The sequence below is a fragment of the Hypanus sabinus genome, chromosome 8 (genome assembly GCF_030144855.1).
Source record: "Hypanus sabinus isolate sHypSab1 chromosome 8, sHypSab1.hap1, whole genome shotgun sequence".
Lineage (NCBI taxonomy): Eukaryota > Metazoa > Chordata > Chondrichthyes > Myliobatiformes > Dasyatidae > Hypanus > Hypanus sabinus.
Window position 1 is genome coordinate 46,527,870 of NC_082713.1, and position 27,585 is coordinate 46,555,454.

General features: G+C 39.5%; 1 protein-coding gene across 1 annotated transcript in view; it reads right to left on the reverse strand.

The window, feature by feature from the left end:
• Positions 1 to 2,533: 2,533 nt before the first annotated feature.
• The window catches only part of frmpd3 (FERM and PDZ domain containing 3), a 164,582-nt gene continuing 139,530 nt past the window's right edge, over positions 2,534 to 27,585 (reverse strand). Inside the window, exons 13-15 of the mRNA XM_059976397.1 lie at positions 19,033 to 19,986; positions 3,423 to 5,463; positions 2,534 to 3,371 (exon numbers count right to left, since the gene is read on the reverse strand). Coding sequence (XP_059832380.1) covers positions 2,534 to 3,371; positions 3,423 to 5,463; positions 19,033 to 19,986 — 3,833 coding nt within the window. The remainder of the gene's footprint in view (positions 3,372 to 3,422; positions 5,464 to 19,032; positions 19,987 to 27,585) is intronic.

Genomic DNA, 27,585 nt, shown 5'->3' on the forward strand with positions numbered 1-27,585 from the left:
TAACACTAAGTTATTACTACAGGTATAAGATCATCAATTGTTACGTACAGTTCACCAATCCATGTTTGTTTCCCCATGCACATCACCAATGAATCTATTTTAACCATAGGTCTAAAAGTACCTATGATTTGTCAGGAGCCCCTGTATAATATCCTTATAGCCAAATGTATTACCAATATAATGTTTTATCTGTATAAAAATATAAAGCATAAACTGTTTTAAATATGTCTTCTGCAATTATTGATGTAAAAAACACAAAAAAATTATACCTTATTAGTGAGGGATGTCATATCTGTTCCTGAGAAGCTGGGACAATGACAGCTGAATATTGGCTGTTGGTCAGGCAAAAAAATACATGAGGTAATATAGGAGTAATAGAAACAAAAACTTTGAAAAGTTTTTATAGAACTTGAAATCAGTTTTTAAGGATCTCTGCATTCTTCCATGTTAGGAAATCCTCACCTCCTTTAGCTGTTTCTGACCTTACATAACTCTGTAAAATTCACTGAAGTGCACAAAAGGTAACTTGGACTTGCTACACCATTCACTCACACTTTGATATAATATCATATGACCAATGGTAACATGATACTTATCTTAGGAAGGACCAAAGGTACAGTGGGTGAAGGAGTTGTTTTAAAGGCAGAATTTCCTCTGCATGAGTTTCTTTGTCTTAAAAACTAACTCATATATTGGCCTTCCATACTGAATACTGAAATGGGTGTAGTGAGGGAATTCAACCCCATGAACACTTTGCTAAGAAATGTCATGATTGCATTAAAATTGTACATTAAATTGTTGTAAGTTGCAATTTTTTATACCAAAATATATTTGTTTAGCAGTTCTATCCAAACCAAGCAAAGAAAATTAAGTCAGTGCAATACTGGGCAGCTCATATAAGGGCAGTATTATATCTGCTGTTTGTTATGTGCAAGACTTGAGACTTATATAATGGAACTAAGCATGGGCACCTCCTGTATATACTACCTCTACAGTAGTCAATCAGTGCAATAATTTTCATTTTGTATTACTCACCAGGACACTTCTCTATCCCAATTCCTTTCCATATGCACTAGGTCATTAGTATTTTTGATGACCATTTGGCATTTTCTTGTAGGAAAGGGGCTGGTTCATCTCAGTTTTACTTAAGAAGAGTGAATTGGAGGGAGTTTTAAATATTAGTTTATATAGCAGACTCAAAAAGATAAAGGTCCACTTGATCTCAGTACATTACAAATGAAAAGGATGAAATATGAGTAATTGAAAACCAGAACAATAAATTGACAGATAGGAACAGAATTATATCTGGATTAGTGTTGTGCTTATCTGGCATCAGCTACATAAGGAAGAAATACCAGCATGAGATTCTCAGTACTACCAATCTTCTACAATGTTGACAATATATTTTAAGGAAGATCCAGTGATTGGATATGAGATTGCAGTAGCCTCTTTTGAGATGTAATTTATGAAATATAATAATACCTATGAAGTGCCTTCTATTGAGACTAACAGAAAGGTGTCTTAGATTTGATGGTTAGTTCTTGGCCTATCAAAATTCATGCTTTCAAAGTTGCATTATCATTAAAGCTTCAGAACCCTATCCACAATAGATTTCATTGCAAGAATACAGTTGTTGCAGTTCTGTAACAAATTCATATGCAATACATTAAGTTATGGGTACTTTTATATCATATAGCTTTGAGAAAAATGCTGTATACATTTTTAATATAAAATGTTATGCCAAAATGAGAGAAGTAGAAGGAATATTTCAGTTCTCAATATTCTTTTAAATAAATAGCATTAAAATGCTGTATTATTGAGGGACAATAATTCTGGAAAAACAGTAATTTGATATGTGAAAACTTAAACATGTAGGTGTAATCTGTACCTTTTTGTGTAGGATATATTAAGTCTCAATCAGTGGCTAATAATCTGATTCTACATTGTTTTTGGGTAAATGATTATGGAAATAAAACCAGAAATTACATTTTACTAGGAAGAGACAATGTTCTGTTACAGTGTCTTAGATTCTGTGACACTGGCATAAGCAATCTCTTGGCTTGATAGCTTTGCACACTCTCTTAGCTTTATGTAGTTCCTGTGCTGTATGACTATGGTAATCCAAAGAACTCTTCTTACATCTAGCCTAGCTGAATATGCTCTTCCTAATAATCCTTTTCTCTTCTGAATCCTGACTTAAATGGTGTACTGCTACTATTGAAATATCTGAGAATAATAAATTAGTTTGATACATGAATTTTGATTAATAGATCAGTCATAAAATGAAAGGCAAATTTGCCCTGTACATGTTAAGTTGGAGTTGGCAGAACTAACCTAAGTTGGGTTCAGGGAAAAATTTACTACATACATTTAGCATAACAAGAACAGATAATATGAGAATAAAGCAGGAGGGAATCATAAAATACTGTTCACATAAATGACTACCAAGCACAGGACAATGGAGTCTGTTTAAAGTTTTTTTTCCAATAACTTTTACACAAAATATGGTGTTTGAGTGCATGGCTTCATGGAGTTATTTGTTCATTAATGTTTTAATTGAACGAGTAAATGTGTTTACTGCTGTAGTTACAGAGGCTGATTGCTTTAAGTGATGAGATGTCTTACTGGATGATTCTTCTGCTGCTCTGAGCAAAAATGTATAATTGATGACCACCTCCTCCACTTTAGAGAGGAGTTCTCTGCATTGCCTTTCCGATCGCACGATATAAACCAAGTGCACAAAAGCTTCAATGAGGCCGCATAATACTTGAAAGCTGGTTGAGATAGCTGAAAGCATGCGTGATGGGCTTTTGTCTACTGCCGCCACTCTCCTACATGCAGTTCGCAGCTCTTTAAACTTAAGTGTGAGTGTCTGTTTATATTCATCCAGGTGTGAAATGTAAAGTTTTGCATCATGGTTTCCGCGATTTGTCGTGCATTGCCTTAAGATAGATAACAGTTCGCTAGTATCCTTCTGTGCAGCGACAAAGCCATCTGGTAACGTATAGACACTATTCCGCAGGGCATTGATTCTTGTTATGTTATCTAGTCCCATATCATGCAGTACTGATTCCTGTTGTACATTGTCCTCACATCCATTGGAAACATTTCTTTCTGATGTTTGATAAGTTTTAGCTAATGTTTCACTGAGTGTCACTGAACTGTCAGACCTCAGATCAGGAAGAAGCTGCATTGGTACTGAATATGAAAGTTCATCTTTATCACTGCTGTCATCAGCAACATCACAATTTCTATAATAAAAACAATATCTAAAAGAACAGCATCGGTTATTGCCACCCATGTCCCCCTTTAAAAGTGGCATTGACTTTGATGGTTTGAATTCTCCCTGAACAGAGAAAATTGCTGGGGACCTTTGCTGTTTGTCTGCACTGGGAAACTGAACATAAGACGGATCATCAAACTGGGGTGGTTCCCGGCACTGGCTTTTGAGAGCTTTTCTCATAAATTCTTTCTCCTTTTCTACATTCCTGGTTTCTTCAGTCTTAGATGTGGCCATAGATGCACTGTTTTCCGAAGCCTGCGATGTTATTTCACTTATTTCCGCCTCAGAGACTATATTGGTGGCACTATGATGTCGCTCCAGTTTCTTATCATGAGGCACTTTCAGACAGTCACCGCGTGCCATCATGCAGAGCACACCAGGCTGCTGTTCAGCTCTATAGTCACTGTACTCTAGACTTGTCCGCCTTCGAATGGCTTTTTGTTTGGTATTGATATTTGGTGCAGGAGGGGCAACACTGGTTTTAGGCTGCTTGTGAACACAAGGGCCTTTGCCTCGATCTGCTCTTTGTGAATCTAGGGTATTAGGGATTGATGGAAAACACACTGAATCACAAGTCAGTCCTCGACGTTTACAATCACAGCTACGACGACGTTCCCTGGATAGACCTGGAATATTTCCAACTGGACTGCTTTTGATCTGATAAGAGCAATGACTGGATCCTTTGTGATGAACATAATCTTCTGCAAATACGTCAACTTTGGTTTTGGGCTTCAGTAATTCTTCAAGAAATTCGAGTTCATATTGTTTCACCTTCTGAAGTTGCTCCTGCCTCTCATCACTTTCTCTCTTAAATCTTGCTGGAAAAGTAGCTGAGAAGAGATTCTTAAAGTTCAGTAAGGAGCCTTTTTGTAATTTAACTTTATCAGGAATAAGAGAAGTGTGCTGTTTGGCATCAAAGACATTTTCCGTCACAGGAGATGATGAGACATGTGGCGGCAATGCAGTATCACACATACTGGAAGGCTTGCAGCACATTGTAATGCCAGCACTTTTCTCTGAACTGATATTAGCTTTACAAGAACATGGGTGTCCCTGATATTTCATCTTTTCAGCATTATCTTGCTGTACTGTGCTGTTATCTGGTCCTAAAGTGGTAGATGGATATCTGTAAGGACTGTGATAACAGCCTGGACTTGGGGAACTAGTCCTCATTGGTTGGCATTCTTTCTCTGTTTTGGTATAATCATTCTTTTGACCATCTGGAACATCCGCCAAATCTATAAGATTGTCATTGAATAATGCTGAATTTTCCTTACCTGTCGGCTGATACTTCCTGTTGCTGTCTTTGACATAAGCCACTTCATTGTTCTTTGGTGTGCAAGTATGGAAGACATTTGTTCGGTGGGCCTGAGAGTCTACTTGCCTTGCCTCGGTCTTCAGCAAATGACATTCACATGGTCTAGGGTTTCCCGGCATGCTGCCTTCATACTTCAAATACTCATTTTTTGAAGCATCACACTTAGCACAGCCGTCTATATACTTAGAAACTGGAGGAGAAGTATTGTTTGTTGAGCCATAGCTTGATGAATTTTCTTGATGGATTTCAGGGCTTGTAATTCTGGAGCTGTTTCCAGAGTTCCTTCTACTTAATAACTGCTTAACACATGCTTTATCATCATCTACATTCTGAATTACCTCATTGGGACATGTCAGGATTTTAGGAAGGTTTTCTTTAGGTTGAATTGTTTGTTGTTTGGACATTTGGTCTTCTATTGTTTTTGGACATCGTGGACAATTCTGCTGAAGGAGAGGCTTTAAAATAACATTTTCTGGCCTACTTGTGGTTTCATTAGAATGACCAAATACCTGAGGTCGCATGTGAACTGTGCAAAATCCAGTCATGTGACTAGGTTTGAGTCTAATTGAACTTGACAAAGGATTCTGCTTAGATGAAGTAATTGCAGATGAAGTGTTTGCTTCTTGGAAATATCTCTTCGGACATGGAACTCCTCTGAAAGCAGCTTGTGCACAGCATCTAACAGCACTCAAGGGAAGATCCTTTTTCATAATTAGACCAGATTTATTTCCCTGATAAGCAAGTAAATGGTGCTGTTTTATTGCTGAGACCATTTCAGAGATATCCGTCATTTCTGAGGAATTTGTTTCATGGCCAGAATCCAGTGATGACTCTGGTGTCATAGCTGCCAATACAATCAAACCTATATATCAAAACAGAAAGAATTCATCTGATTATTTGAAGTAGTATATATAATTAGCATAATAAATACTGTATTTATAGTCACTGTTCAAATTAAACATCAACTGTATAGAAATACACTTTAAAAAGCTACCAATAGACAGAATAGAATTAGAGAGGTTAGAGTGAATAGGTTCATGCCTATGTGTTCTGTAAGAATAGAATTAAGTTAAAAGTCATCAGGGTTTACTTAACACAGAAGGTCAGTGATCTCTAATAAATTACTAGCTTGTGCAACATCATTATGTTCTTTGTCAATGATCAAAAGAGATGTGGTTGAATTCAGATCTTAACAAATAAAAATAAGAAGCATGGATGCTGATGTACCTCATATCTTATGGCACAAAAATTGGCCATTTAATCAATCAAGTATAGACTGACTCCCATGGGAACAATCCCATTAATCCCATTCTCTCTCCCCTTATTTTCCTATACTTCTAGAAGTTATTGTTTCTTACACATATCAATCATCTTATCCCTGAATCTTTTTGCCATTTTCCAATATTAGAATTTTACAGTGGCTATTTAACACACCAAAGTGTCTTTGACATGTAGGAGGAAATGAGAGCACCTGAAGGAAACCCATGCAGTCAAAGAGATGTGAAAATTTAGCTGCAACACGAGTGAATGTGCAGATGCTGGTAATAAATAAAAACACAAAATGCTGGCAGAACTCAGCAGGCCAGACAGCATCTATGGGAGGAGGTAGTGACAAAGTTTCGAACCCTTTGTCTCTACCTCCTCCTGTAGATGCTGTCTGGCCTGCTGAGTTCTGCCAGCATTTTGTGTTTTTATTGAAGATTTAGCTCATGGTTGAATCTGGGTTCTTGTAGCACAGCAGCACTGAACACAGAACTGCTCTATTGTCCAAGATTACTGTGAGCTCTTGGAACATTTTTTGGAATGTCTTTAAATGTCTGAAAAATATTTACCAAAATTCTACATTCATCTGATTTTTAAAATTTTATATTTATTTTTCCCCTAGCTATCGGATAGTTACTAGCCAGCAGTCATGATACTTATTTTAACAAGTCTCTTCTTATCAAGATCAAGATTGCTCCTTTCCTGTTGCCACTATCACAATGTTCCATTGTTGTCTATGTTGACCCATCACGGTCAATTACTGGTTCATGCATGCCACTTAGGTACTCTCATCTTTGGGACAAAAGATTGAGTTCTTAACCCATACCAGAAGCCTGAACTCAACTTCTAGGAAGGGCGTGATAACGATGTGGTATTAAGGGATTATAGCAGTGAATGCAATTTCTTTGTGAAACACTTGTGGATAGCCAGAGGCTTTTTCCCCGGTCTGAAATGGCTAACAAGAAGGGGCATAATTTTAAGGTGCTTAGAAGTAGGTACAGAGGGGATGTCAGGGGTAAGTTTTTCACACAGAGAATGGTGGGTGTGTGGAATGAACTGCTGGTAACAGTGGTAGAGGCAGATACAATATAGTCTTTTAAAAGTCTCTTAAATAGGTGCATTGAGCTTAGAAAAATAGAGGGCTATGCGATAGGGTAATTCTAGGCAGTTTCTAGAGTAGGTTACATGGTTGGCAGAACATTGTGGGCTGAAGAGCTTGTAATACGCTGTAGATTTCTATTTTCTGTGTTCCATGTATTAAAACGAGGCCCCAACTATTGGAGTATAAAAATATTATGGAGTATAAAACTTGTATTATTTGCTGTGTAACCAAAACTATGTAGTCAGTTTGCTATGCATGTACCCAAGATGAAATGCTAGGAATGTAGAAGACAATGGTGTGTTAATATATGTTAATGAGAGGTAGTCAGCTTTGAAGTTTGCTATTTGCTATGCATGTATCCAATTGAATGTAGAAGACAATGGTGTGGTAATGAGAGGTAGCTAAGAGATATTTTGCTTTGAACTTGTTTGCTGTGTAACCAAAACTACATAGTCAGTCTTGATGTAGATTATGTAGTTTGAACTTGCTATTTGCAATGCATGTACCCAATTTAGTAAGAGAATGAAATCTTAAGAATGGAGAATACAATGGTGAGAGACGGCTGGGAGATGTGGATTGGAACATGATTAGGTCAATGGGACATACGTGTGAAACTGGACCAGGATTTTGCTATAAAACATTCCGTGTCCGAGGATCGGTGGGCAATCAGTGACTAGCTAACTGACTGTCTCAGCTTTGATTTGCAAATTAAAGTTTAACCCTTCTTGAAGAATCTTCTGCGTCTCCTAGTCATTTGTGAGGCACGTAAAACCACGACATAATTGGCGACCGCTGCAGGACCAGATAGAGACCCGCGGAAAGGAAACGGCAGATCGGGGACGCTTCCCAGTCCTCCAGGACCCCACAAGGCTAACAGAGTTAAGGGTGCACCCAAACAAAAGGTAAGCGCTTTTTGCAACAATTTGGACTAAGAATTCTGTTGGCTTTGGGGAGGTCTTGGAGTCTCAGAAGTGTGGAACCACTGCCGAAGGGTCTCTCCGGTCCAAAGAATCTGGCAGAATTGGGGGTTAACAGGAGGCTCAGAGGATTGATCAAGAACACTGCAGTGAAGGTAAGTACAAATAAGTTAATAAGAAGTTAAGTTAAGAAAAAGTCCATATGGTGTTGGTAAATCCTCATGGATACCGCCTTAAGAGATAAGGGTCTGAACGGGCGAGGTGTTTAGAGTAGAAAATCCTCATGGATACCGCCTTAAGAGATAAGGGTCTGAACGGGCGAGGTGTTTAGAGTAGAAAATCCTCATGGATACTGCCTTAAGAGATAAGGGTCTGAACGGGCGAGGTGCAAAGAGAAAGTCCTGTGGATACCGCTCTGAATAGAGGTCTGTACGGGCAGAACAGAATAGGAAACAAGGACAGTCCAGTATATAATTTAAAGCGCTGGTAGATGGACGATAGACTAGGCATAGAATTAGAGTAAATAATATTATCCAGTAAACGGACTGTGAATCTTTGAAATACCTTAAAAAGAGAGAATAACATGACAGGTAAAGGAACGGCAGTAGAGATTCTGAGCAAAAAATTCCCGTTAATTAATAATGAGATCACAAAAACTTCAGAAAAATGGGAAAAAAGAACCAATAGCCTGGTCACAAAGTGGCCAAGAGAAGGAACGTTTGATGTAAGTTTGTGTGAAGAAATGGAGGGACTAATTAAAAATTACAAACCAAAAGATAAATCTAAGAAAAGAGAGCAAAAAAGAGAACGAGAAATGGAAGTGCTAAAACTCTTCAGAACGGAGGGAGAAAGGCTGAGGAGGACAGGTAGAATATTGATTACAAGTGAGGAAGACACTAAGGTGATGGAGAAACAGCCTGTTAGAGAGAGAGAGGAAGGTACAGTGAGAAACTGGCTTCAGCTCCGTACCCGGATGTGAAAGAAACAGAAAAGCCCCCTCCCTATAATGAGGAAGGAACCCCTAAGCAGTGCCCCTGCTGACGGGGACAGTAAACATGCAGGGAGAAGTACAAGTTTGGGATAATGAGGAGGAAAAAAAACAATACGAGAAGGAAAAAGCGGCGATACAGAAGGAGATGCAGGCAGAAAGGATAAAGATAGAACAGGTACAGAGAGAAATGGGAGAAGAGATTGAACGGATGAAATAAGAGAGCAAAAGGAGTAGGAGGAGTATCGGTTATACCATAGAAATAAACAGACTAGAAAAGAAGGTGACTCATTGGAGGAGCAAGAATTAGGTGGAGAGAGAGGGGATGTGAGAGTTTGTGGGGAAGAGGTAGGAGGCAGAAGCCTAGAAGAACAGAAGGAGGCGGTAGGGGAGTGACCTGCGGAAGTAGAGAGAGAGAGCCAGATAAGTTACTGAGAGGGGATTTCCAGAGGAGATGCGAAAAATACTCCAGGGGCCAACTAAGTATTGAGTTAAGACAGAAAGGAAGGACTCCACAGGGAGACCGAGGGAAGAAGAGAATCCCGGAGACATTTGTGTGGGGGGCAGTAAAGACATACCCTGAGACAGATGGGGAGTCAGGTGAGGAGGAGAGCCAGGGCTGGTGGGAAGAAGGAGGAAGAATGATGCCGTTGTTAGTAAAAGGATCAGGACAAGTGCAGTATATCCCTTGGGGATCCCAGGACCTAGAAGGGCTGAAAAACACTCTGCCCAATTTACATGAAGAAGCAGGGAAATGGATTAGAGCCTTTGAAGAAGAAACAGCGGGATGATTATTGGCTATGGGAGATTTGAAGGCACTGTTGATAAGGTTGATGGGAACCTCCAAATTTAACAAACTAATGGAAATGGCTGGCATAGTAAACTCGAACGACCCAAGAACTGATGGAGATGGGTTTGATAGAGTGAAGCAGAGGGTATGGCAGGCCCTCAGAAAGGTTTATCCACCCAAAGTGGACCCCAAAGCCTTAAAAGGGGGTCCACTGGGAGACACTGAAAACCCAGCAGCCTACGTAGAAAACCAGTTGAAAAGGTGGAGACTGGAGACTGAGCAAGGGGTGGAGAATAGCTTATTTATGACCTCACTGTTCCGACATAGCATTTTGGATGCAATGACTCCACAAGTAAAATCCAAACTGGAGGAAGTGGTTGGGCTAATGTCAATGACCCCACAAGAATTTAGAGACCACGTAGTCCATGCAGTTGAGAAATACCGGAAAGACAAACGAAGGTTGGCTGAGCAGCAGGAAGAGGTGCAAAGAAAGTTAATACAAATGTAGCTCAAAGAACTCAAAAAGAAGGAAAAAGAGAAAAGCAAAAAGATGCTGCCAGCAACCACTGGTCCGAGTACAGCCATCGAACTGGACAAAGCACTGCTATATGGAGGAACCGATCATACTGTAAGACAAGGGCTGGAAAACCCCATGCCAATAAACATCTTTGGGGGAGCATTCCCACAAATGCCCTATCAGTAACAGACTAAATTCAAACAGCCCAGACAGGACTGGAAGTCCCAAGGAGGGGGACAGAGGAGCTATTGACAAAGGGGACCAGTGAGGAAACAGGGGGAAAGAGAAGTAGAGAGATTGTGCTGGGAATGTAATCAGCCAGGTCACATGAGAAGAGATTGTCTGTTTACACCATGGTCTGTCACACACCAGCAGGAACCGATAAGAAGGGAACTAAAGTTTAGCCAAGGACCAGCCCCCACAGGTCCAAGCAGACCTGTGAACCCCTATGCGAGGTATTAGGGGTGCCCCGAGAACTCGAGTGGGAAGGGACATTACCCAATGATAACAAGGGAGGCAGATGAGGAAACCATTGTTCAGGTTATGTTAGAAGGACAACTGACACCAATGATGATAGATACTGGAGCCACGTACACTTGCGTACAGCAACAGTATGCCCTTCACCTTCCCATGTCAGGAAAGTTTATTAAGACGGTAGGGTTCTTGGGGAAAACACAGTTGACACAGTGCACGGCTCCAGTGCGGTTGAGAATGGGAAATAAATTGTTTTGCCGGTGCTAGTATTTAAAGGAACTCCAGTTAATTTGTTAGGCAGAGATGCCTTATTGAAATTGGAATTAAAATTAGAATGCACCAGAAATGGGCTGAGTGTGGGAAGAGCAGGAGCTCAATTGATAATGCGAGAAGACAAGAAGGCTAATGTCTTTTGGATAGGAGACATCACAGATCAGATTCAGGAAACTTGGGAAAAATGGAAAAAGGGCGTGCAGGCTATATTACCCAGGGCTGTAATGCCCAAATCTGAGCTACATTGTACAGTGATTTTTGACGAGACTCAAAACAGGAAGTTAGAGGAGAAATGGCACCTAGAGGCATGTACCCAGCAGCACCTGGAGGGGGAGGCTGTGATAATTGGAAAGCAAGGGGCAGCTTTACAAGTTAAATGGAACACCTTTTTAGAAAAATGGTACAGGATACCGGAGGCTGCGCCCCACGTAACGTTGTTGGTAAACATGGGATATCAGTCTAAAGACTTAGGACCCTTAGTTAAGAGTGCTGAAACCGTAACAGTGTGGAGGAAAATCATGCCAGAGGTGTGGATATCAGAAGGATGGCAGGGCTGTCTTACGCAGAGAGATTGGAGAGATTGGGCTTGTACACGCTGGAATTGAGGAGATTGAGAGGGGATCTGATTGAAACGTTTAAGATAATTAAAGGATTTGATAGGATTGAGGCAGGAAATATGTTCCAGATGTTGGGAGGGTCCAGTACCAGAGGGCATGGATTGAGAATAAGAGGTCAGTTATTTAAAACAGAGTTGAGGAAGAGCTTCTTCTCCCAGAGAGTTGTGGAGGTGTGGAATGCACTGCCTCGGAAGACGGTGGAGGTCAATTCTCTGGATGCTTTCAAGGAGGAGCTAGATATCTGATGGATAGGGGAATCAAGGGATATGGGGACAAGGCAGGGACTGGGTATAGATAGTGAATGATCAGCCATGATCTCAGAATGGCGGTGCAGACTCGAGGGGCCGAATGGTCTACTTCTGCACCTATTGTCTATTAAAATAATGGTAAGTGTAGATATGGTAGGGACAGTAAGAGAGGTCGAAGTAACTCCCCAACCACACCTGCCCTTGCTGGGAAAGGAAAGAGGCCAGCAGAAAGATAAAAGATTAGATGAGTTGCCGTCTATTCTGTGGTCACAGCATGACACGGACGTAGGGAAAATAAAAACAGCTAGTCCGGTGGAAATAAGGCTGAAAAGGGGAGCAATTCCACCCGTGACCACAATACCCTCTAAGACCAGAAGCAGAAGAGGGAATAGCATAGTGCAGGGGTTGCTTGAAATAGGAGTGCTTAAAAGAACAAACAGTCCATGAAATACCCCGTTGCTGCCGGTCTTAAAAGCAGATAAATCTAAGTGGAGATTGGTGCATGATTTGCGAGCGGTAAATGATGTGGTAGAGGACTGGCCAGCAGTAGTCCCCAACCCACACACGCTTTTCACTAATGTTCCACCAGAAGCAAGTTACTTTTCAGTGATTGATTTGTGTTCGGCTTTCTTCAGCATTCCTCTAGCCGACCAATGTCAGTATCTGTTTGCATTTACTTACAGAGGTGCTCAGAATACCTATACCAGAATGCCGCAAGGATTTAAACATTCACCACATGTTTTTAATCAGGTGTTGAAGGCAGACCTAGAGGGCATGCCATTGGAAAGTACATTGTTACAGTATGTGGATGACCTGTTGTGATTTGCTCCCACAGCGAGGAACAGTGTGAGCAGGACACTAACTCTGTTAGAGAAGCTGGCGCATGGAGGACATAAAGTTTCCAAAAAGAAACTGCAATTTTGCATGCAGCAAGTGGAGTACTTAGGCAGGGTAATATCCAAGGGAGTGAAGGCGATAGCACCAGATCAGATTGAGGCAATAACTAAGGCCCCCAAACCCCAGACTGTAGGGCAGATGATGACGTTTTTGGGAATGGCAGGGTACAGCTCAGATTGGATAGGAGAATATTCTGAGATTGTGGCACCTTTGAGAAAGATAATGAATGAAGCAGGACATACAAATTTGAAGAACGGCTTACAGTGAAATGAAGAGACGGAGATAGCTTTCAATACTATTAAGCAGGAATTGCAGACAGCACCAGCATTAGCTTTGCCTGACTACGAGAAGGTTTTTCATTTGTATGTATCCAACCGACAGGAGGGTTATGTCACAGCGGTTCTAACACAGGAGACAGGCACAGGAAAAGCAAAGCAGCCGATAGCATACTACAGCACGAGACTAGATGAGGTTTCTCAGGGGTATCCACCCTGTTATCAGGGATTGGCGGCGCTGTACTATGCATATGAAAAGGCATCATCTGGAACCCTGGGCTATCCCGTGACTCTGTACACACACCACAAAGTAGCAGAATTGGTGGAAAGAGGGAAATGTGTGCTGACGCCATCCAGGATAGCAGAGCATCAGATGCTATTGACATTTCCAGGTATAACTATACAGAGATGCACTACCAGTAATATAGCTGATTTTGTCCCTTTGGGCTATGAAGGAGAACCCCATGATTGTGTAGAGAAGACGATGGCATTTGCCAAATTGAGAGCAGGTTTACGGTCAGGACCACTAGAGGATGCAGATAAAAAGGTTCTGTTCGTAGATGGCTCTTGTTATAGGGATTATGATGGAAATCATGCAGGGTTCTCAGTAGTGCAGCAGGATCAGTTGAGCTATAAGATTATTAGGATTGAGTCCTTTCCCCAACCGTGTTCCACCCAACTAGCGGAAATCAAAGCCCTGACAGCTGCGTGTGAAATGATGAAAGGTGAGAAAGTAGACATCGATACTGATTTGGCATATGCTCATGGAGTATGCCATTTGTTCGGGGCAGTGTGGAAGCAGAGAGGCTTTAAAAAAAAGTAATGGAGATCCCATACAACATTGTCAGCAAATTCTAGACTTAATAAAAGCCATAATGAAACCTAAAGCATTGGCTATAGTAAAATGCCAGGCACATAAAAAGGGAAATGATGTAATAACAAAGGGAATTCAAGCTGCGGACGAGGCAGCCAGAAAAGTATCTGGGTGTACGTTAGCTGTCATTACCTCCCAGGTAAGCCTAACTCCAGAACCTGTGGTAGAGGACCTAATTGAAATACAAGGTAAGGCAACTTTGGCAGAACAGACAATGTGGAGAAAAAGGGGGGCCAAGCAGAACCTGGAAGGCTTGTGGAGCACGGAAGACGGTTTGTTGGTAGCGCCTCTACTGACGTTTCTGATTTCAGAAGCGCATGGGATGGACCATTGTGCAAGGGGGGAAGTGATAAAGAAAATAAAGGATTATTTTTTAGTCACCTTATTTACAGGCTTCAGTGGACTTTGTCTTGTCACAGTGCGAGGTATGTGCACAGAATAACGTTCGGAAGGGAATTACAACCCCAATAGGTCACATTCCTGTACCTGCAGGACAATTTAAACATCTAGTGATCGATTACATAGACATGATAAAGAGAGTGAGAGGGAAAAGGTACATGCTGGTAGTAATTGATCGATTTAGCAGATGGGTGGAGGCGGTACATTCAAGAGATCAAGGGGCAAAGACAGTGGTAAAATTTCTGACAAATGAAGTGATCCCAAGGTTTGGAATACCTACAGACAATGGTTCAGCTTTTATCCAGAAAGTGGTCAAACTGGTACTACAGGAGCTGAGGATAAAGCAAAGATTTGGATGTGTATACCACCCTCAGTCGCAGGGCATGGTAGAGAGAATTAATAGAACCCTGAAAGTCAAACTAAACAAAATTTGTGCAGACACCAAACTTAATTGGGTCGATGCTTTACCGTTAGCATTGATGAGTTACCGCATGCAAACTAATCGAATGACATGCCTGACACCACATGAGATGCTCACTGGGAAGCTATCATACCTGTGATAGGGGTAAGCAAAAAGCTATCATACCTGTGATAGGGGTAAGCAAAAATGTTGAATGGATAAACTATATATACAACAATCAACAGATTCATCAACTACACCGATCATGCACTGGAGGCCTTAGGGCAACAGCTAGATGCAACTAGCAGGATGGCGTGGCAAAACAGACAGGTACTGGATTGGCTTTTGGCAGAAAAAGGGTGTGTGTGTGTAATGTTTGGAGAACAATGCTGCACTTACATACCGAACAATACTAGCCCAGAAGGGTCTTTCACCAGGAGCAATGAATAAATTAAAGAATCTGCGAACGGAGGTCAAACAGAATGCAGGATTTGAACATCAGTTCTTTGATTGGTTGGAAAGTAGACTCGGAGGATGGGGAGCATGGCTGACTAAAATAGCAATAACTGTCAGTATTGTATTGTTGAGCTGTGTGCTTGTGCTGTGCTGTTTTCTTCCTTGTCTCAAGTCTCTTGTAGTGCGTGCTGCAACCAAACAATTTCCGATGCTCGTGGCAATTACTGAAGCAAGCTTAGTGGAGAAAGAAACACCGAAAATGTATCGTTACAGCCTACAACATCTGCAGGCTGAACAAGAGCAAAATGACAGTGTGGGAGTAGATGGTAAGGGCTTATGAGTCTTTTTCCCTGTCTCAGGTACAGAGGGACAGGTTTTTGGCTCAGTGGCCCAGGGTAACAGGGAGAGAGTACTTTGAGGTCTTGGCGCAGAAAATTATAGTTTAACCCGAGATTTGGGAATAAGTGCTTGAGTTTATTGGGGCTTTTGTGCACAGACTCTTAGTCTTCTTTCTCTGTGTAAGAACCTCTGGGTCTCAAAGTATATTGGAGTATAAAAGTTGCAACTTGCTATTTGCTAGAGAATGAAATCTTAGGAATGTAGAAGACAATGGTGTGTTAATAAGAGGAAGCTAAGAGATGTAGATTATGTAGTTTGAACTTGCTATTTGCTATGTGAGAGAAATGATTAAATTAAAGACGGTTCTTAAGGAGTCCATTTAGAATGTGCTGACACAGAAAGAACGTGCAAAGCAACTTGCAGGGCAACGTATAAACCAATTTGCAAAATCAGGATGAAACAATAGCTTGCTGATTAAAGAAGCGATACGGGTAACTGGAAGACATGCTTAACGGTTGAACAATAACGGTGTTAATGCGCTGAGGCTGATAAGTGGGCCAAAGGGTAATCACATTTGTAATTTTGTAATGAGATTAAGGAAGAATGTCTGCACCTCACATGGGTGCAACTCACAAAGTCGTAAACAAGTAGGGTATAAAAAACTGTGCAAAGTGTAATTCGGCACTCAATCTAGCAGGAGCTGGTTGGGTCCGACTCTGCAGACTCGAAAAATAAAGTTTACCGTTCTGCAAATTGCTGAGACTCAGTGTGTTTCTGACACTATGCATGTACCCAATTTAGTAGGAGAATGAAATCTTAAGAATGTAGAAGACAATGGTGTGTTAATGAGAGGTAGCTAAGAGATGTAGATTAGAACATGATTAAGCCAATGGGACATACGTGTGGTACGTGTGAAACTGGACCTGGAGATTGATATAAAAAATGCTGTGTCTGGGGATCGGTGGGTGATCAGCGACTAGCTCAATGACTGTCTCAGCTTTGATTTGCAAATTAAAGTTTAACCCTTCTTAAGAATATTCTGCGTCTCCTAGTCATTTGTGGGGCACAAGAAACCACGACATTAACTGTTTCTCCTCTGACTTGTTAAACTGTCACAGACAGAGGACAGGAAGCAAGTTGGGAGGGTATACCTTTAAAATTGAGATCAGCTAAATCTTTTGAGTGCTATTCTTTTGAACACAATCTACCTATGAGGATGGAAAATTCTCCCTACATATTTACAAAATCGGTTAAAATTGCCTTTATTTTGGGGCCACCACACCTTTACAGTATATTGAGGAATATTTCAATTCTACTTGTTAACTCTGTAACACAGGTCTCACATATGTTATTGAAATATCTTCAGGTGCATAGCTGGCTGCATCATATCTCATCCACAAACTGACTCCCCATTTTCCATGACAGTTGTAGGTCTTTGGATATGTGGCTTCCTCAGTCTTCATGCATGTGCCTTTAATATTCTGCATAAAGTCATTTGCTGTTTCTTTGATTCCTACTCTAAACCTGCATTGTTCTGGTTTATGCGAGTTATGTGGGAGAATGGCACACAATGTACTGATGTAACTTGTAGCTGAGGATGTCTATCTTACAAAGGTCTATTTCCTCAGCATTTTTTAATGTTATGGTTGCTGACAATATATGTCGTGTTTTATGGTAAATAACTTATTGATTCGATGAAAGAATTGTATAGAACACACCATTTCAGTTGAACAAACCAGAATTGTGCTTCCTCCTTTCAGCTTGCATGCTACCAGTGTTCTGAAAAGATTTCCATTGTGTAACCTGAATTACACTCTTCATGGAAGGAGTGAGCAGACCACTCTGTTGAGTCCTTCCACATGGGCACTCCGGGCTTTTTCTAATTTACATTGATGATTTTTAGAGGTACATTCCAGGGTATGGTACTTCTATTGTCTCATTCATCTTGAGCTCTTAGATTTTGAAGTTAGTTGCATTAATAATATATTTTAAACAGAAGTGGCAGAATTGAATTATCATTTTTCACACAATAAAAATTACTAGAAATAATAAATTCACTGTGCACTTTCTATTTTGTGGATTCATTTCTTTTATTTAAAATTAATGTGGCTTGTTTGTTCATGCTGATACGTTTCTTTAAATTTGTGTTGGAATTTCTTGATGGTATTAACTTTTAACCAAGACCGAGCAGCAAATATCCAGGCCAAGCTAGACTGCTGTGAAACATCTATGGGCTGAATCATGATACTCGGTATCAGAATAACTGGACCAAATATTACAAAAATGTAAAAACAAGGTGTGTTGCTTTATTGTGAATCCCCTTTCTCACTGTTTCATTTCACTTCAGCTGAGACTCCTTCTTTAAACTCTGCGTCCAAGGTCCTACTGATGCTCAACTCTAATGTTCATCACCAGAACAATGACCTCCCATGCTTATCTGGCCCTCTGGTTATTAATGACCTTGCTCTCTGTAATGCCATTGTTTCATATTACTGTTTGATTAGCAATTCTTCATCAGTATATCACATTGCTCACCTAAAGTGTCTATGACACAGTATGAGTCAAGGCCTATTACTTATGTGCCAACAGATACATTAAGTAATTCCTATTACTGAATCAGTTGCAGTACATATTCAACAATATTATAGCGAAATCCAGCTAAATGTTGAATGAAATTGTGCCTTACCATGAAGACAACTTACAATTATCATGTAATTTTCATCTAACTGAGCACAACTGTATTGATTTTCTATGGTTCTAGAAATTGTTTTGGGGAAGTGGGTAGATAGGAAAAAAATATCCTAGAGCTAATAAAACCTCAAGAGATACTGAAAAAAGCAAAGTTGCAACTGAGAATATTTTATACAGTTGATTAACCAAGTTTTTACTTGGAGTGATTTTACACTGTATTGATAAATTTACTGAGAAATTATACCATCGACATGCCATCAAAACTGGTTATTAGACAGTGTTGCAGCCTTATATCCTGAGATAAAGCAATTCTAAAATGACTGAGACTGGTTATGCTCGAATAGAGCTTTTCATTATAAAAATGCTCTCAATGACAAGCATCTCTGGAAAGCCAAATCAGGCAATTAAACCCTAATGATAAAAACATCCATTATTTTCTTATTGTAAAAAGAAAGAATGTTTGCAAAAGTAAATAATACAATTCTTTTCTTTCCCTTGTAGGTCACCTGTATAACTAAATCCTGAAGCACATCAAAAGTTTGACACTGTGATTCTTCATGATGTTTGACAACATAACAGAGCATTACATTAATACAGTACTAATTTAATATCAAAAAGTGCTGGGTATCCTCAGCAGGCCAGACATCATCTGCAGAAAGAGAAACAGTGTTTAAATCCTAGGTCGATGACCTCTTGTCAGCACATTAATACTGTTTCTCTCTCCACAGATGCTGCCTATCTTGCTAAGTACTTCCTTGCATTTTCTGTTTATTTTTCAGACTTCTATTATCCGCAATTTTCCCTTGATTGTTACTTCCTTAATGTCAATATTGTTAGAGAAATTGGATTAAAATAGTGAATTGGGATATGACTTGAAAGTTTTCAATTAAATCAAAACAAAATGTTGGTACCTGATCCTTCTTGTGGTTGAGTACGTGGACAGTCCTCAGCTGCAGCTAAAGCTTCCAGGGCCTGTAGTGTGGAAACCAGAGCATCATCAAGTTCCTGGGCGTGATGTCTGACAGTCCTTGTTTGAACACCGTCGATTAGAGACACTGGGATATCATTGAAGTGTACATCACAAGGCTGTCGACTGGAAGCTAGATTTTGAGTGGTCCTTCGTTTAGAGTCATCTTCATCAGAACTATTATCCCTGAAACCAGGTGGAGGGGCAGCCAGTGTAGGAAGTAGAGAATGGCATTCTTCTTGTTCCTCATCGCTTCCCGGCAGAGGGAGAGTTGTCAGGTCAACCACGTCATCATGGTAATTGCAAGAGTTTAAACACTTATCTGTACTGCTTCCTTTGGGAATAATATTACCCCTCATTCTGACTTTACAAGCATCACAAAGCAAGTCATCATTTTCCTTGATTATTATGGGAAGGAGCTTTGTACTATTCACTCTTGTTGGCTGCATTGGGAGTTTTGGACAGATACAGTTATGATAGTCTGTTGTATAAGCAATTGCCATTTTCATGTGTCCGTCCAGTGTGTTTGCTCTTCCCCTGCTCAGAAATCCTTGCTGCCCAGAAAGACTCCTGATGTCAGAATTGCTCTGTCTTGTTTTTGATGTATTTGGTGTAGGGTCAGACTTTGTCCTTGGTCTTGACTCCTCAAAGAAGATGAAGTTTTCATTAATATTGATTTGATTTTCAAATACCTTTTTTCTTTCTTGCATTTGTAAAATTTGAAATCTTACCAGATTGGACTCTGGGGGGTTTGCCATCTGATTATGTGCTGTCTGCGACTCAATGTGGTGTGGAAGATTGTGAGGGCAACTTGTACCTCTTCCCTCAGGTTTTAGAATGGGACCTGATGATGAAATAGTCCATTCTGGTTGCAGAATGTTCGGTATATTTCTGTAGTCTGTTAATGAAAAAGAAGGATATCATCATCTTCAGTAAAAAATTCAGTTATCCAAGAAAACTATGATTTACTTCTTCAATTTGAAGAAGAAGAGAATGGAAGTAAACCTTACCAACTGGCAGAAAATGGGTTGTTGGGTAGATAACATCCACAGGATGACCTTCCTTGCCAATTTCACTGCACTCCAAATGTAACTTTGTGAAGAGCTTGATATAATTATTTGAGAAAATACTGGGACCTGAAAATGTTGGGTTTTGACAATTGGAAATCTAAAATCAGCTCTGCATTAGTTGAAGCCTTCATGCTTTCTGAATAAGCCACGCCTGTATTAAGGGATGGGCTAGCTTGGGAATGCTTACGTTGGACTTCCCCAATTCCAAAATGTATCTTGAATTAGATTAGTGCAATCAACATGATGAGGTGAACTGACTTCCATTGGAGTTGAAATTGGCTCGATGAAGCAACAAAGGGAATCCTTAAAAATAATTTTTAAAATTGTATCAGTCCCTTCACATGAGGAGTCGATAAGAAGTGAAATTGTGTTTCGGGGGAAGCCTCAGAAGATATCCTCCAAAATTAAAGCTTTAGGCTGTATATGGCAGGTGAATGGCAGTGTGGCTGACTGCTGGTCCCACACTAGCAAATTGTTCTTTTAATATAAAGTCTGTCCTGAAAACTAAAACCCTGACTTAACTCTCAGGAATGGACGTTGTGTGTCCCTGGTGCTTTGAGCAAACTCATTAAGCCTTAATGAAGATGAAGGGCATATCTTCCTCTGCGTTGTAGTACCTTGAGGCACCACCATGAAAGAGGAGCGCTAAGTACGACATATTTCATTAAAAAAGATAGCTAAATAGACATATCTATACATTCATTTCCTATTAGTTATATATTGCTTTTCATCAGTACCATAGATTGCATCTGTATTAAACCTTAGCTTATATGTTCAGACTAATATGAGCAGAATTGTCAGTTTATAACATCTGAAAACTAAAAGCCATTGAGGTTATAATGCTTACCAATGTAAGAGGATCACAGTGTGTGTTATAGTCTCAATTCAGCATGCAAAATAATTTGTAATTCTATATTGACAATTAATGTGGAAGTAAGCACAATATTTTAATACTAATGTCTCAATTATATACTGTATATGATTCAGTTCAAGTCAATCTTTAAAGGCATATTAATTCTGTTAGGGCTATTAGATAGAAAAGAACTACATGAAAAGTACATGAAAAAATTCATATTTTAGTTAATTCATGTTATACCAGATGCATGGTTAATTAGTACTGTTTTCAAATAATTATTATTTTGATGTTTTTTCAGTCTATGCCAGGGGTTCCCAACCTTTTTAATACCATGGAGCGTTACCATTAACTGAGAGATCTGTGGACCCTAGGATGCGAATCCCGGTCTATGAAGACAATATTTTGATTGATGTATAATGTGTTTGCCCAATGCTCTAACAAGTTTCCTTCTTTCTGCACAAGATAGGGACTTTCATATGAACTTTGCCTCTTCCACTTTATCAATGTGTATATATTAAAGAATGTAATAGTATCATTTTATAATAGTTTAGTATGTTCTGACAATGAAAAGAAAAGTGAAGTTAGGGCTGTAATAGAGGAACTGTTGCAGACAATTTGCACATAGCAAACTTTCACAAACAATAATATAATGATGAGCAGGTAAACCAGTTTATATTTATCTGTTTAGTCATACAGCTCGGAGTAGGACTTTCCCGCACTGCTCCAGCAACCCCCCCGACAAACCTGATTAACCCTAATCTAATCACCGGACAGTTTACTGTACAGTGTTATGAAGGATGAACAACTCTGATGGGCAGAAGGGTACAGAGTTGCCCATATCCCCCTCCCCTAGGAGAATTACAAACCGTTACTGTTGCCATGCTGCTAATGAGAGAGAAAGAGATGGAACAAAAACATGCTGGAATTGGAACATCTGCTACTGATAAGAGAGCGAGGAGAGGCCATTGATTTACTGTTATGTCTTCTACAAAGGTTGTTTGTCTTTGGCTATTCTGTTCATTAAAATTCCTCAGTGGACAGCCAGAGTGGGCTGGTTTGATGGACTAAGCCATTCAAAACTGATTGACACCTGAGACCCCGTGAGTAGGGATAAAAGTGAGGTCTGGGGAGACACCCCTCAGACACACCAGGAGACACACTAGTGAGCACTGCTTGAGTGTTGGAACCCACGAGAAGGTGTGGGGCATTGGAGACCGAACAAAGGATCGGTCAGTTTAACTCACAGTGTTATAGCAGTGCTGGTGGGGGCTTGCGTGTGTGTCCACTCACACCAGAGTGACAAGTCCACCACAGGAGAATGGTCTAGCTGAAGTTTAGAGGGGTCATACCTGAATGGCCACAACAACACATCGACGGATCAAGAACGTAAAGGAAGGTTTGCCTGACTGTAGCTGTCACTGTTTGCTCTCTCTCTCTCTCTCTCTCTCTCTCCCCAACAATTACAACAAAACGACCAACACCTACCTCAGCACGTATGAACTGAACTGAACTTTATATTCACATATGACAATTCATTATCCCCTAGACATTGATAGAGCTTGTTTATTATTGATTATTATTATACCCACACTTTTAGGTTTAGTATTGCTAACGTGTATTATCTATATATTTGCATTGTTGATATTGATTTGTATATTTTACTAATAAACACTGTTTGGAAATAGTAGCACCAGACTCCAACGGATACTTCCTTCTCTGCTGGTAAGACACGCAGTTATGGGGTACATAACAAATTGGGGCCTCGTCTCGAGATTTGATACCAAATCACCGATACCAGTGAATTGGGCTATAAGTCCGTTATTTGATCTGGTTGCGTGGGTAACCAGACAGGAAACCAGCAAAGATGAATATAGACAAATTTTTAGAAAGCCTGACTTTGAAGGCGCTAGAGGATGCCACAAAGACGGACTTGGTTAATATTGCGAAATGATTAAATCTCACAGAGGTGAAGTCATCAATGAAAAAGTGGGAGATACAGAGGGCCATAGCCCAGTATTATATAGACAAGGATGTGTTCTCGTCTTAGGTATTGGATCTGTTCCCTGAAAAGAAACCAGTTGTTGGGGTGGTTCAGTTAGAGATGGAAAGATTAAAGTTGGACGCAGAACAGAAGAAAAGGGAGTATGAGCTCCAGCTAAAGGAGTTAGAGGCGAAAAGGGAGCAGGAAAGCTGCACGGGAGAAGGAAAAAGCTGAGTGAGAGGCACAAAGGGAGAAGAAAAAAGCCGAAGGGGAGTTGGAGGAAAGGGAAAAGGAGAGAGAGAGGCAGCATGCGCTGGAAATGGAGAGGTTGAAGCAACAGGGAAGAGACCGAGGGGAAGGCTCAGTTGAGAAGTTTAATGTTAGGAATTCAGGTTAGTACCTCCGTTCGAGGAGACAGATGTTGATAGTTACTTCTTGGATTTTGAAAAGGTGGCAGTGAATCAGAAGTGGCCCAGAGATCAGTGGGTGGCGTTGTTACAAAGTGCATTAAAAGAGAAGGCTCAACGGGCATATGTGGCATTGTCCATGGACGAGTTTGAGGATTATGAGGAAGTAAAAGAGGCTATCCTTCGGGCTATGACTTGGTACCTTAAGCGTATAGACAAAAGTTCAGAGATTTATAGAAACTGTGGAATCAGACGTATGCAGAGTTTGCCTATGAAAAGGGTGTGCTCTTGGATCACTGATGTGCTGCAGAAAGGGTGGAGGAGGATTTCCATTGTTTCAGAGAGCTAATTCTGATTGAGGAATTTAAAGGTTGTGTTTCGGATAATATCTGAATGTATCCGAACGAGAAGACGAATAAGTCTATATCGGAATTTGCCAGAGTCAGCTGGAGACGCTCATGGAGTGAGTACTGTTTTGGATTCGCTCCATAACCTTTACTTTTTTTAACCTTTGATCACCCTTATTCAGCTTATTTTTACCTATACCGAAAGTTTCTTTGTTAATTTTTTTTTGGATTTACTGCCAAAAGTTTGTTGTGAACTTTTGAAGATATGCAAACAGAAATGTCTCTCAGGTCTAAGGGACGGGATCCCGGACGCAATCCGAATGGTAACGGAAAGAAGCAGGCTCCGCCACAACAAACTCAATTAACTTTTGAATTGTTTATGGAGGTTTTGGATAAAAAATTTGCTGAACTACAACAATTTTTTAAAGAAGATATAAAGGCTTTTCAAGAGTACATGGTTAAGATGGACTTAGTAATTAAACAGCAACAAGCTCTTATTGCGTCTCTGCAAGAAGATGCTCGGACTATTGAAAAACTGTAACAGGATTTAATTTCGACCATTAAGCTGATGGAAGCCCTTAAAGCCAAGAGTGACGATTTTGAGAATCGGTCCAGAAGACAGAACTTACGTATACTTGGTCTTCCAGACGGCATAGAAAAAGATGACCCTTCGAAATATTTTGCTCAACTTTTAAAAGAAGCGTTTCCGACGATTTTCCCGAATAACCCTCCTTTATTGGATCGGGCACATAGAATTCGGCGTCGATCACCGAGTGCTACAGACAAACCTTCGGTGGTAATTGTCCGGTTTCATTACGTACATGACAAAGAACAACTTATACGAGCAGCTCGTCGGGCAGGAATGATTAAATTCAAAGAATTTTGCTTCCGCCTGGTCGAAGACTTTAGTCCTGACCTTTTAAAAAGAAGGCTTCTTTTTAAACCGTTGATGGCTGAATGTTATGAGAAAAATCTGAAACCTGCGCTTCTATACCCTGTGAAGCTTCGGATCTGTCCGTCGAATGCTCCACGACAGGTTTTCATTTCAACTTAAGAAGCGAGAAAATATCTGGAGGAGAACTTCCCTACTGCTACAGACACCAGTCGCTAATAAATGAACGATTCTGATCGTGTAAGATGGTTCTCGATCTCTTAAACCAGAATTAAAATCTGGTTATTGGTGGAGGTTCATCCTACACTTCATACTTAAGTTAAAGTGTGTTTTCGTCAGATTAATTGTTTTGCCTTATATACTTTAATCATTTAACTACATACTTGTCCATTAACTTTGTTCCTTCGAAGGTATATTTTTAATTCTTTGAAGGTGAATTTTTCTTTGATTAAGATGGTGTTTTTTGAAAAAGATTTTTGGTTTTGCTTAAGATGGCGTTATGCTTTTATTTTTTTCGCTTTTTTCCTACAATGCATCGCTTATCATAGCTTAAATATTTTTTGTTTTGTCTGGGCTAGAGCCCGATTTATAATTTTTTTTAGTGATTGTATTTTTATTCTTTTTACAACTAACTATACTTAGAAATATGGTTTTTATTATAGCGATTTTAATTTATAAAGTTGGGGTGATTCTTTTATATATATCCTTTATATATGGAGTGTTCTTCAGCTGACATGGGGGTTGGATTAGTCTTACTTTTTCCCTTTTTAAGTCATATTTTGGCCTTTTCTCTTTTTCTTGGGGGGTGGGGGGATGGTCTGTTTTCTAATTCTATTTTTTTTGTACCAGTTTGTTTTAGTTTTTTTATTTGGGCTGTTTTTGAACTTCAAATATGTCTGTGTTGTTGTCACTTCCGGGTCTTCTCTTTACTTTTGTTTCTCTTCCAGGTGCATGAGTTTATAAGTTGGTTAACCCTTTCTATACCAAAGGGTTGATTTTAGAATTATGGCTCAGACCATTAATTTTGTGTCTTGGAATACTAATGGTTTAAATCATCCAATTAAACAAAAGAAGATTTTCAAAGTATTCCAAAGACTTAATGCTCATATCATTTTTGTACAAGAAACTCATGTGAGGAAGGAGGACAAATTTCATTTTTTTAGATTTTGGCGGGGTCAACAGTATCACGCAAATTCGAACGCTAAAGTAAAAGGAGTTTCAATTTTTATTGACTCCTCTATTTCATTTGTTCAACATGATATTTTTTCGGCTCCGAATGGCAGATTTTTGTTAATTACGGGTTTACTTTGTAATAAAAAGGTTGCTTTGGTTAATGTTTATGCTCCAAATGTGGATTGTCCTGACTTTTTAAAGTCTTTATTTACCTCTTTACCCAATCTAAACGAATATAAGTTAATAATGGGTGGTGACTTTAATTGTTGTTTAAATCCTCTGATGGGTAAATCTTTATCTATTCAGACTTTACCTAATAAGTCGGCCACTTGTATTAACTCTTTTTTGACTGACAATGGAGTTTTTGATGTTTGGAGATTCCGGCATCCTAAAGACAAAGAGTTTTCTTTTTTCTCACATGTTTATCACTCTTATTCGAGAATTGATTATTTTTTTGTAGACTCTTGTTTTATTCCATTGGTAATCGGTTGTAACTATGATATTATAGCTATCTCTGATCATGCTCCATTATTACTTTCTATGAAATTTACGGATACAGCTTCCAATGCTAGACAATTTGACTCTACCTTGTTGCAAGACTCTGACTTTATAAAATTTATGGAGGAGCAGATCGACTTCTTCTTTTCAACTAATTCTACAGATGATATTTCCTGCGGAACACTTTGGGACACTTTTAAAGCGTATATACGTGGACAGATTATTTCTTATTCTGTTGGTTTGAGGAAACGTACTAAGATGGAAACTCTCTTATTGGTTGATAAAATTAAAGAGATTGATAAGAAATATTCGATTGCTCCTAGTAAGGAGCTTTACAAACAAAGGGTTGAACTTCAAATGGAACATAGTTTATTACTTACATCCTCGATTGAAAATCAATTAATGAAATCTAAATCTGATTTTTACATACATAGTGATAAATCTGGTAAACTGTTAGCTAGTCAATTGAAGAATGCTTTGGTTAAACGTCAAATCACTAAGATTGGTCAGCAGAATGGGAATCTGACAGTTAATCATAATGAGATAAATAAGGCATTTCAAGACTTCTATACCTCCCTGTATCAATCTGTATGTCCTCAAGATCATAATACCATGTCTGATTTTCTTGGGAAATTAAATTTTCCAAGATTATCATCTGATGATCTTTTGATATTGGACACTCCTATTACGGATGTAGAAATTAAGGGGGCTATTTCCTCAATGAATTCTGGGAAAGCACCGGCTCCAGGTGGTTACACAGTTGAATTTTTAAATTTTTTTTCCGCTACTCTTTCCCCTTGGTTTTTCCGCTACTCTTTCCCCTTGGTTTTTGAGGAAGCCATTAGATTGGGGAATTTGCCACAATCTTTTTATAGAGCTTCCATTTCTTTAATATTGAAGAAAGATAAAGACCCTACTATCTGTGCTTCTTATAGACCTATATCTTTATTGAATGTAGACTCCAAGATTTTTTCCAAGTTACTGGCATCTAGAATGGAGAAGGTATTACCCAAAATTATTTCAGATGATCAAACTGGTTTTATTAAAAATCGTTATTCTTTTTTTAACATTAGGAGATTGTTGAATATTGTTTATACTCCCTCACATGACACTTCAGAATGCGTGATTTCATTAGGTGTGGAGAAAGCATTTGATAGAGTTGAATGGCCTTACTTATTTAATGTGTTGGAGAAGTTTAATTTTAGTCCGATATTTATATCATGGATTAAATTGATTTATCATACTCCAGTAGCCTCAGTGTTTACCAATAATC